The 10,872-nt window shown below is 50.0% G+C and overlaps 1 protein-coding gene across 1 annotated transcript; it reads right to left on the bottom strand.

Moving 5' to 3' along the window:
* Positions 1-1,676: 1,676 nt before the first annotated feature.
* On the bottom strand, positions 1,677-2,156 carry LOC133391380 (homeobox protein ESX1-like; the record flags this gene model as incomplete). The annotated part of the gene is made up of 1 exon (XM_061645317.1): positions 1,677-2,156. A coding segment is annotated over one exon (480 nt), but the record flags the coding sequence as incomplete, so codon positions are not given.
* Positions 2,157-10,872: the final 8,716 nt, after the last annotated feature.

The following is a 10,872-nucleotide window of genomic DNA, read 5'->3' as shown; positions in this document are numbered from 1 at the left end:
GAAGGAGCGAAAGAAGGGAAAGAAGGGAAAGGAGGGAAAGGAGGGAAAGGAGGGAAAGGATGGAAATGAGGGAAAGGAGGGAAAGGAGGGAAAAGAGGGAAAGGAGGGAAAGGAGGGAAAGGAGGGAAAGGAGGGAAAGGAGGGAAAGGAGGGAAAGGAGGGAAAGGAGGGAAAGGAGAGAAAGGTGGGAAAGGAGGGAAAGGAGGGAACGGTTGGAAAGGAGGGATAGGTTGGAAAGGAGGGAAAGGAGGGAAAGGAGGGAAAGGAGGGAAAGGAGGGAAAGGAGGGAAAGGAGAGAAAGGTGGGAAAGGAGGGAAAGGAGGGAACGGTTGGAAAGGAGGGAAAGGAGGGAAAGGAGGGAAAGGAGGGAAAGGAGGGAAAGGAGGGAAAGGAGGGAAAGGAGGGAAAGGAGGGAAAGGAGGGAAAGGAGGGAAAGGAGGGAAAGGAGGGAAAGGAGGGAAAGGAGGGAAAGGAGAGAAAGGTGGGAAAGGAGGAAAAGGTGGGAAAGGAGGGAAAAGAGGGAAAGGAGGGAAAGGAGAAAAAGGAGGGAAAGGAGGGAAAGGAGGGAAAGGAGGGAAAGGAGGGAAAGGAGGGAAAGGATGGAAAGGAGGGAAAGGAGGGAAAGGAGGGAAAGGAGGGTAAGGAGGGAAAGGAGGGAAAGGAGGGAAAGGAGGGAAAGGATGGAAAGGAGGGATAGGAGGGATAGGAGGGAAAGGAGGGAAAGGTGGGAAAGGAGGGGAAGGAGGGAAAGGAGGGAAAGGAGGGAAAAGAGGGAAAGGAGGGAAAGGAGGGAAAGGGGGGAAAGAAGGGAAAAGAGGGAAAGGATGGAAAGGAGGGAAAGGAGGGAAAGGAGGGAAAGGAGGGAAAGGAGGGAAAGGAGGGAAATAAAGGAAATGATGTAAAGGAGGGAAAGGAGGGAAAGGAGGGAAAGGAGGGAAAGGAGGGAAAGGAGGGAAAGGAGAGAAAGGTGGGAAAGGAGGGAAAGGAGGGAAAGGAGGGAAAGGAGGGAAAGGAGAGAAAGGTGGGAAAGGAGGAAAAGGAGGGAAAGGAGGGAAAAGAGGGAAAGGAGGGAAAGGAGAAAAAGGAGGGAAAGGAGGGAAAGGAGGGAAAGGAGGGAAAGGATGGAAAGGAGGGATAGGAGGGATTGGATGAAAAGGAGGGAAAGGAGGGAAAGGAGGGAAAGGAGGGAAATAAAGGAAATGGTGTAAAGGAGGGAAAGGAGGGAAAGGAGGGAAAAGAGGGAAAGGAGGGAAAGGAGGGAAAGTACGCACAATCAAATGTATTTCGAACCACCAATTGGGACGAAAAAGTTACTGCAGGTATATTTCCATACCGTTTCAAACTGTTTCGTCGCTTCTCAGCCCAAGTAAGCACGGAGGAGCTGAGCCAGAATCGATACGAGCACACACCAACTGGTTGAATTTGAAGACAGATGTTTTAACCAACAGATCCACAATACACACCTTCAAACATTGTTTCCGGGATTAGGCATCTCCGAGCAACCAAACAGCTAAATTATCGTAAGCGACAGACGGAAAGAATGAAAAGGAGGGAAAGGAATGAGGAGGGAAAGGATGGAAAGGAGGGAAAGGAGGGAAAGGAGGGAAAGGAGGGAAATGAGGGAAAGGAGGGAAAGGATGGAAAGGAGGGAAATGAGGGAAAGGAGGAAAAGGAGGGTAAGGAGGGAAAGGAGGGAAAGGAGGGAAAGGAGGGAAAGGAGGGAAAGGAGGGAAAGGAGGGAAAGGAGGGAAAGGAGGGAAAGGAGGGAAAGGAGGGAAAGGAGGGAAAGGAGGGAAAGGAGGGAAAGGAGGGAAAGGAGGGAAAGGAGGGAAAGGAGGGAAAGGAGGGAAAGGAGGGAAAGGAGGGAAAGGAGGGAAAGGAGGGAAAGGTGGGAAAGGAGGGAAAGGAGGGAAAGGAGGGAAATGAGGGAAAGGAGAGAAAGGAGGGAAAGGTTGGAAAGGAGGGAAAGGAGGGAAAGGAGGGAAAGGAGGGAAAGGAGGGAAAGGAGGGAAAGGAGGGAAAGGAGGGAGAGGAGGGAAAGGAGGGAAAGGAGGGAAAGGAGGGAAAGGAGGGAAAGGAGGGAAAGGAGGGAAAGGAGGGAAAGGAGGGAAAGGAGGGAAAGGAGGGAAAGGAGGGAAAGGAGGGAAAGGAGGGAAAGGAGGGAAAGGAGAGAAAGGTGGGAAAGGAGGGAAAGGAGGGAACGGTTGGAAAGGAGGGATAGGTTGGAAAGGAGGGAAAGGAGGGAAAGGAGGGAAAGGAGGGAAAGGAGGGAAAGGAGGGAAAGGAGGGAAAGGAGGGAAAGGAGGGAAAGGAGGGAAAGGAGGGAAAGGAGAGAAAGGTGAGAAAGGTGGGAAAGGAGGGAAAGGTGGGAAAAGAGGTAAAGGAGGGAAAGGAGGGAAAGGAGGGAAATGAGGGAAAGGAGGGAAAGGATGGAAAGAAGGGAAATGAGGGAAAGGAGGAAAAGGAGGGAAAGGAGGGAAAGGAGGGAAAGGAGGGAAAGGAGGGAAAGGAGGGAAAGGAGGGAAAGGAGGGAAAGGATGGAAAGGAGGGAAAGGAGGGAAAGGAGGGAAAGGAGGGAAAGGAGGGAAAGGAGGGAAAGGAGGGAAAGGAGGGAAAGGAGGGAAAGGAGGGAAAGGAGGGAAAGGAGGGAAAGGAGAGAAAGGTGGGAAAGGAGGGAAAGGAGGGAAAGGAGGGAAAGGAGGGAAAGTACGCTCAATCAAATGTATTTCGAACCACCAATTGGGACGAAAAAGTTACTGCAGGTATATTTCCATACCGTTTCAAACTGTTTCGTCGCTTCTCAGCCCAAGTAAGCACGGAGGAGCTGAGCCGGAATCGATACGAGCACACACCAACTGGTTGAATTTGAAGACAGATGTTTTAACCAACAGATCCACAATACACACCTTCAAACATTGTTTCCGGGATTAGGCATCTCCGAGCAACCAAACAGCTAAATTATCGTAAGCGACAGACGGAAAGAATGAAAAGGTGATAAAGGAATGAGGAGGGAAAGGATGGAAAGGAGGGAAAGGAGGGAAAGGAGGGAAAGGAGGGAAAGGAGGGAAATGAGGGAAAGGAGGGAAAGGATGGAAAGGAGGGAAATGAGGGAAAGGAGGAAAAGGAGGGAAAGGAGGGAAAGGAGGGAAAGGAGGGAAAGGAGGGAAAGGAGGGAAAGGAGGGAAAGGAGGGAAAGGAGGGAAAGGAGGGAAAGGAGGGAAAGGAGGGAAAGGAGGGAAAGGAGGGAATGGAGGGAAAGGAGGGAAAGGAGGGAAAGGAGAGAAAGGTGGGAGAGGAGGGAAAGGAGGGAACGGTTGGAAAGGAGGGATAGGTTGGAAAGGAGGGAAAGGAGGGAAAGGAGGGAAATGAGGGAAAGGAGGGAAAGGATGGAAAGGAGGGAAATGAGGGAAAGGAGGAAAAGGAGGGAAAGGAGGGAAAGGAGGAAAAGGAGGGAAAGGAGGGAAAGGAGGGAAAGGAGGGAAAGGAGGGAAAGGAGGGAAAGGAGGGAAAGGAGGGAAAGGAGGGAAAGGAGGGAAAGGAGGGAAAGGTGGGAAAAGAGGGAAAGGAGGGAAAGGAGGGAAAGGAGGGAAATGAGGGAAAGGAGGGAAAGGATGGAAAGAAGGGAAATGAGGGAAAGGAGGAAAAGGAGGGAAAGGAGGGAAAGGAGGGAAAGGAGGGAAAGGAGGGAAAGGAGGGAAAGGAGGGAAAGGATGGAAAGGAGGGATAGGAGGGATTGGATGGAAAGGAGGGAAAGGAGGGAAAGGAGGGAAACAAGGGAAATAAAGGAAATGGTGTAAAGGAGGGAAAGGAGGGAAAGGAGGGAAAGGAGGGAAAGGAGGGAAAGGAGGGAAAGGAGGGAAAGGAGGGAAAGTACGCACAATTAAATGTATTTCGAACCACCAATTGGTACGAAAAAGTTACTGCAGGTATATTTCCATACCGTTTCAAACTGTTTCGTCGCTTCTCAGCCCAAGTAAGCACGGAGGAGCTGAGCCGGAATCGATACGAGCACACACCAACTGGTTGAATTTGAAGACAGATGTTTTAACCAACAGATCCACAATACACACCTTCAAACATTGTTTCCGGGATTAGGCATCTCCGAGCAACCAAACAGCTAAATTATCGTAAGCGACAGACGGAAAGAATGAAAAGGAGGGAAAGGAATGAGGAGGGAAAGGATGGAAAGGAGGGAAAGGAGGGAAAGGAGGGAAAGGAGGGAAAGGAGGGAAATGAGGGAAAGGAGGGAAAGGATGGAAAGGAGGGAAATGAGGGAAAGGAGGAAAAGGAGGGAAAGGAGGGAAAGGAGGGAAAGGAGGGAAAGGATGGAAAGGAGGGAAAGGAGGGAAAGGAGGGAAAGGAGGGAAAGGAGGGAAAGGAGGGAAAGGAGGGAAAGGAGGGAAATGGTGTAAAGGAGGGAAAGGAGGGAAAGGAGGGAAAGGATGGAAAGGAGGGAAAGGAGGGAAAGGAGGGAAAGGTGGGAAAGGAGGGAAAGGTTGGAAAGGAGGGAAAGGAGTGAAAGGAGGGAAGGAGCGAAAGAAGGGAAAGGTTGGAAAGGAGGGAAAGGAGGGAAAGGAGGGAAAGGATGGAAATGAGGGAAAGGAGGGAAAGGAGGGAAAAGAGGGAAAGGATGAAAAAGAGGGAAAGGAGGGAAAAAAGGGAAAGGAGGGAAAGGAGGGAAAGCACAATAATAAACGCACCAACTGGCTCTTAGCAAATAATGCCTTCATTATTTTTTTTTTCAATTGAATTTATACTCTAAAAATGCTGACCGTCGTCGATCAGCATTTTCTTCTTAGCCTATGTTTTCCAATAAATCGTTAAATTCCATTTAATCGTTAAGCGCGTTTAATCGCTGGCGCGTTGCATAACGTAGCTATTCAGCAAGTATTGCTACCTAGCAACACTTTGTTTCTAAAGCTAAATTATCGTAAGCGACAGACGGAAAGGAGGGAAAGGAGGGAAAGGAATGAGGAGGGAAAGGATGGAAAGGCGAGAAAGGAGGGAAAGGATGGAAATGAAGGAATGGAGGGAACGGAGGGAAAGGAGGGAAAGGAGGGAAAGGAGGGAAAGGAGGGAAAGGAGGGAAAGGAGGGTAAGGAGGGAAAGGAGGGAAAGGAGGGAAAGGAGGGAAAGGAGGGAAAGGAGGGAAAGGAGGGAAAGGAGGGAAAGGAGGGAAAGGAGAGAAAGGTGGGAAAGGAGGGAAAGGAGGGAACGGTTGGAAAGGAGGGATAGGTTGGAAAGGAGGGAAAGGAGGGAAAGGAGGGAAATGAGGGAAAGGAGGGAAAGGATGGAAAGGAGGGAAATGAGGGAAAGGAGGAAAAGGAGGGAAAGGAGGGAAAGGAGGGAAAGGAGGGAAAGGATGGAAAGGAGGGAAAGGAGGGAAAGGAGGGAAAGGAGGGAAAGGAGGGAAAGGAGGGAAAGGAGGGAAAGGAGGGAAAGGAGGGAAAGGATGGAAAGGAGGGATAGGAGGGATAGGAGGGAAAGGAGGGAAAGGTGGGAAAGGAGGGGAAGAAGGGAAAGGAGGGATAGGAGGGATAGGAGGGAAAGGAGGGAAAGGAGGGAAAGGGGGGAATGAAGGGAAAAGAGGGAAAGGATGGAAAGGAGGGAAAGGAGGGAAAGGAGGGAAATAAAGGAAATGGTGTAAAGGAGGGAAAGGAGGGAAAGGAGGGAAAGGAGGGAAAGGAGGGAAAGGTGGGAAAGGAGGGAAAGGAGGGAAATTACGCACAATCAAATGTATTTCGAACCACCAATTGGGACGAAAAAGTTACTGCAGGTATATTTCCATACCGTTTCAAACTGTTTCGTCGCTTCTCAGCCCAAGTAAGCACGGAGGAGCTGAGCCGGAATCGATACGAGCACACACCAACTGGTTGAATTTGGAGACAGATGTTTTAACCAACAGATCCACAATACACACCTTCAAACATTGTTTCCGGGATTAGGCATCTCCGAGCTACCAAACAGCTAAATTATCGTAAGCGACAGACGGAAAGAATGAAAAAGAGGGAAAGGAATGAGGAGGGAAAGGATGGAAAGGCGAGAAAGGAAGGAAAGGAAGTAAATGAGGGAATGGAGGGAAAGGAGGGAAAGGAGGGAAAGGAGGGAAAAGAGGGAAAGGATGGAAAGCAGGGATAGGAGGGATAGGAGGGAAAGGAGGGAAACGAGGGAAAGGAGGGAAAGGAGGGAAAGGAGGGAATGGAGGGAAAGGAGGGAAAAGAGGGAAAGGATGGAAAGGAGGAAAAGGAGGGAAAGGAGGGAAATAAAGGAAATGGTGTAAAAGAGGGAAAGAAGGGAAAGGAGGGAAAGGAGGGAAAGGAGGGAAAGGAGGGAAAGGAGGGAAAGGAGGGAAAGGAGGGAAAGGTTGGAAAGGAGGGAAAGGAGGGAAAGTACGCACAATCAAATGTATTTCGAACCACCAATTGGGACGAAAAAGTTACAGCAGGTATATTTCCATACCGTTTCAAACTGTTTCGTCGCTTCTCAGCCCAAGTAAGCACGGAGGAGCTGAGCCGGAATCGATACGAGCACACACCAACTGGTTGAATTTGAAGACAGATGTTTTAACCAACAGATCCACAATACACACCTTCAAACATTGTTTCCGGGATTAGGCATCTCCGAGCTACCAAACAGCTAAATTATCGTAAGCGACAAACGGAAAGAATGAAAAGGAGGGAAAGGAATGAGGAGGGAAAGGATGGAAAGGCGAGAAAGGAAGGAAAGGAAGGAAATGAGGGAATGGAGGGAACGGTGGGAAAGGAGGGAAAGGAGGGAAAGGAGGGAAAGGAGGGAAAGGAGGGAAAGGAGGGAAAGGAGGGAAAGGAGGGAAAGGAGGGAAAGGAGGGAAAGGAGGGAAAGGAGGGAAAGGAGGGAGAGGAGGGAAAGGATGGAAAGGAGGGAAAGGAGGGAAAGGAGGGAAAGGAGGGAAAGGAGGGAAAGGAGGGAAAGGAGGGAAAGGAGGGAAAGGAGGGAAAGGAGGGAAATGAGGGAAAGGAGGAAAAGGAGGGAAAGGATGGAAAGGAGGGAAAGGAGGGAAAGGAGGGAAAGGAGGGAAAGGAGGGAAAGGAGGGAAAGGAGGGAAAGGAGGGAAAGGAGAGAAAGGTGGGAAAGGAGGAAAAGGAGGGAAAGGAGGGAAAAGAGGGAAAGGAGGGAAAGGAGAAAAAGGAGGGAAAGGAGGGAAAGGAGGGAAAGGAGGGAAAGGATGGAAAGGAGGGATAGGAGGGATTGGATGAAAAGGAGGGAAAGGAGGGAAAGGAGGGAAAGGAGGGAAATAAAGGAAATGGTGTAAAGGAGGGAAAGGAGGGAAAGGAGGGAAAGGAGGGAAAGGAGGGAAAGGAGGGAAAGGAGGGAAAGGAGGGAAAGGAGGGAAAGTACGCACAATCAAATGTATTTCGAACCACCAATTGGGACGAAAAAGTTACTGCAGGTATATTTCCATACCGTTTCAAACTGTTTCGTCGCTTCTCAGCCCAAGTAAGCACGGAGGAGCTGAGCCGGAATCGATACGAGCACACACCAACTGGTTGAATTTGAAGACAGATGTTTTAACCAACAGATCCACAATACACACCTTCAAACATTGTTTCCGGGATTAGGCATCTCCGAGCAACCAAACAGCTAAATTATCGTAAGCGACAGACGGAAAGAATGAAAAGGAGGGAAAGGAATGAGGAGGGAAAGGATGGAAAGGAGGGAAAGGAGGGAAAGGAGGGAAAGGAGGGAAAGGAGGGAAATGAGGGAAAGGAGGGAAAGGATGGAAAGGAGGGAAATGAGGGAAAGGAGGGAAAGGAGGGAAAGGAGGGAAAGGAGGGAAAGGAGGGAAAGGAGGGAAAGGAGGGAAAGGAGGGAAAGGAGGGAAAGGAGGGAAAGGAGGGAAAGGAGGGAAAGGAGGGAAAGGAGGGAAAGGAGGGAAAGGAGGGAAAGGAGGGAAAGGAGGGAAAGGAGGGAAAGGAGGGAAAGGAGGGAAAGGAGGGAAAGGAGGGAAAGGAGGGAAAGGAGGGAAAGGAGGGAAAGGAGGGAAAGGAGGGAAAGTACGCACAATCAAATGTATTTCGAACCACCAATTGGGACGAAAAAGTTACTGCAGGTATATTTCCATACCGTTTCAAACTGTTTCGTCGCTTCTCAGCCCAAGTAAGCACGGAGGAGCTGAGCCGGAATCGATACGAGCACACACCAACTGGTTGAATTTGAAGACAGATGTTTTAACCAACAGATCCACAATACACACCTTCAAACATTGTTTCCGGGATTAGGCATCTCCGAGCAACCAAACAGCTAAATTATCGTAAGCGACAGACGGAAAGAATGAAAAGGAGGGAAAGGAATGAGGAGGGAAAGGATGGAAAGGAGGGAAAGGAGGGAAAGGAGGGAAAGGAGGGAAAGGAGGGAAATGAGGGAAAGGAGGGAAAGGATGGAAAGGAGGGAAATGAGGGAAAGGAGGGAAAGGAGGGAAAGGAGGGAAAGGAGGGAAAGGAGGGAAAGGAGGGAAAGGAGGGAAAGGAGGGAAAGGAGGGAAAGGAGGGAAAGGAGGGAAAGGAGGGAAAGGAGGGAAAGGAGGGAAAGGAGGGAAAGGAGGGAAAGGAGGGAAAGGAGGGAAAGGAGGGAAAGGAGGGAAAGGAGGGAAAGGTTGGAAAGGAGGGAAAGGAGGGAAAGGAGGGAAAGGAGGGAAAGGAGGGAAAGGAGGGAAAGGAGGGAAAGGATGAAAAGGAGGGAAAGGAGGGAAAGGAGGGAAAGGATGGAAAGGAAGGATAGGAGGGATAGGAGGGAAAGGAGGGAAAGGAGGGAAAGGAGGGGAAGGAGGGAAAAGAGAAAAAGGAGGGAAAGGAGGGAAAGGAGGGAAAGGAGGGAAAGGGGGGAAAGAAGGGAAAAGAGGGAAAGGATGGAACGGAGGGAAAGGAGGGAAAGGAGGGAAATAAAGGAAATGGTGTAACGGAGGGAAAGGAGGGAAAGGAGGGAAAGGAGGGATAAGAGGGATTGGATGGAAAGGAGGGAAAGGAGGGAAAGGAGGGAAATAAAGGAAATGGTGTAAAGGAGGGAAAGGAGGGAAAGGAGGGAAAGGAGGGAAAGGAGGGAAAGTACGCACAATCAAATGTATTTCGAACCACCAATTGGGACGAAAAAGTTACTGCAGGTATATTTCCATACCGTTTCAAACTGTTTCGTCGCTTCTCAGCCCAAGTAAGCACGGAGGAGCTGAGCCGGAATCGATACGAGCACACACCAACTGGTTGAATTTGAAGACAGATGTTTTAACCAACAGATCCACAATACACACCTTCAAACATTGTTTCCGGGATTAGGCATCTCCGAGCTACCAAACAGCTAAATTATCGTAAGCGACAGACGGAAAGAATGAAAAGGAGGGAAAGGAATGAGGAGGGAAAGGATGGAAAGGCGAGAAAGGAAGGAAAGGAAGGAAATGAGGGAATGGAGGGAAAGGAGGGAAAGGAGGGAAAGGAGGGAAAGGAGGGAAAGGAGGGAAAGGAGGGAAAGGAGGGAAAGGAGGGAAAGGAGGGAAAGGAGGGAAAGGAGGGAAAGGAGAGAAAGGAGGGAAAGGAGGGAAAGGAGGGAAAGGAGGGAAAGGAGGGAAAGGAGGGAAAGGAGGGAAAGGAGGGAAAGGAGGGAAAGGAGGGAAAGGAGGGAAAGGAGGGAAAGGAGAGAAAGGTGGGAAAGGAGGGAAAGGAGGGAACGGTTGGAAAGGAGGGATAGGTTGGAAAGGAGGGAAAGGCGGGAAAGGAGGGAAAGGAGGGAAAGGAGGGAAAGGATGGAAAGGAGGGAAATGAGGGAAAGGAGGAAAAGGAGGGAAAGGAGGGAAAGGAGGGAAAGGAGGGAAAGGAGGGAAAGGAGGGAAAGGAGGGAAAGGAGGGAAAGGAGGGAAAGGAGGGAAAGGAGGGAAAGGAGGGAAAGGAGGGAAAGGAGGGATAGGAGGGAAAGGAGGGAAAGGATGGAAAGGAGGGAGAGGAGGGAAAGGAGGGAAAGGAGGGAAAGTAGGGAAAGGAGGGAAAGGAGGGAAAGGAGGGAAAGGAAGGAAAAGAGGGAAAGGAGGGAAAGGAGGGAAAGGGGGGAAAGAAGGGAAAAGAGGGAAAGGATGGAAAGGAGGGAAAGCAGGGAAAGGAGGGAAATAAAGGAAATGGTGTAGAGGAGGGAAAGGAGGGAAAGGAGGGAAAGGAGGGAAAGGAGGGAAATTACGCACAATCAAATGTATTTCGAACCACCAATTGGGACGAAAAAGTTACTGCAGGTATATTTCCATACCGTTTCAAACTGTTTCGTCGCTTCTCAGCCCAAGTAAGCACGGAGGAGCTGAGCCGGAATCGATACGAGCACACACCAACTTTTTGAATTTGAAGACAGATGTTTTAACCAACAGATCCACAATACACACCTTCAAACATTGTTTCCGGGATTAGGCATCTCCGAGCTACCAAACAGCTAAATTATCGTAAGCGACAGACGGAAAGAATGAAAAAGAGGGAAAGGAATGAGGAGGGAAAGGATGGAAAGGCGAGAAAGGAAGGAAAGGAAGTAAATGAGGGAATGAGGGTAAAGGAGGGAAAGGAGGGAAAGGAGGGAAAGGAGGGAAAGGAGGGAAAGGAGGGAAAGGAGGGAAAGGAGGGAAAGGAGGGAAAGGAGGGAAAGGAGGGAAAGGAGGGAAAGGAGGGAAAGGAGGGAAAGGAGGGAAAGGAGGGAAAGGAGGGAAAGGAGGGAAAGGAGGGAAAGGAGGGAAAGGAGGGAAAGGAGGGAAAGGAGGGAAAAGAGGGAAAGGAGGGAAAGGAGGGAAAGGGGGGAAAGAAGGGAAAAGAGGGAAAGGATGGAAAGGAGTGAAAGGATGGAAAGAAGGGAAATAAAGGAAATGGTGTAGAGGAG

The sequence above is a fragment of the Anopheles gambiae genome, chromosome 2 (genome assembly GCF_943734735.2).
Source record: "Anopheles gambiae chromosome 2, idAnoGambNW_F1_1, whole genome shotgun sequence".
NCBI lineage: Eukaryota > Metazoa > Arthropoda > Insecta > Diptera > Culicidae > Anopheles > Anopheles gambiae.
The sequence above is the reverse complement of the archived record's forward strand: the minus strand, read 5'-3'. Positions and strand labels throughout refer to the sequence as shown.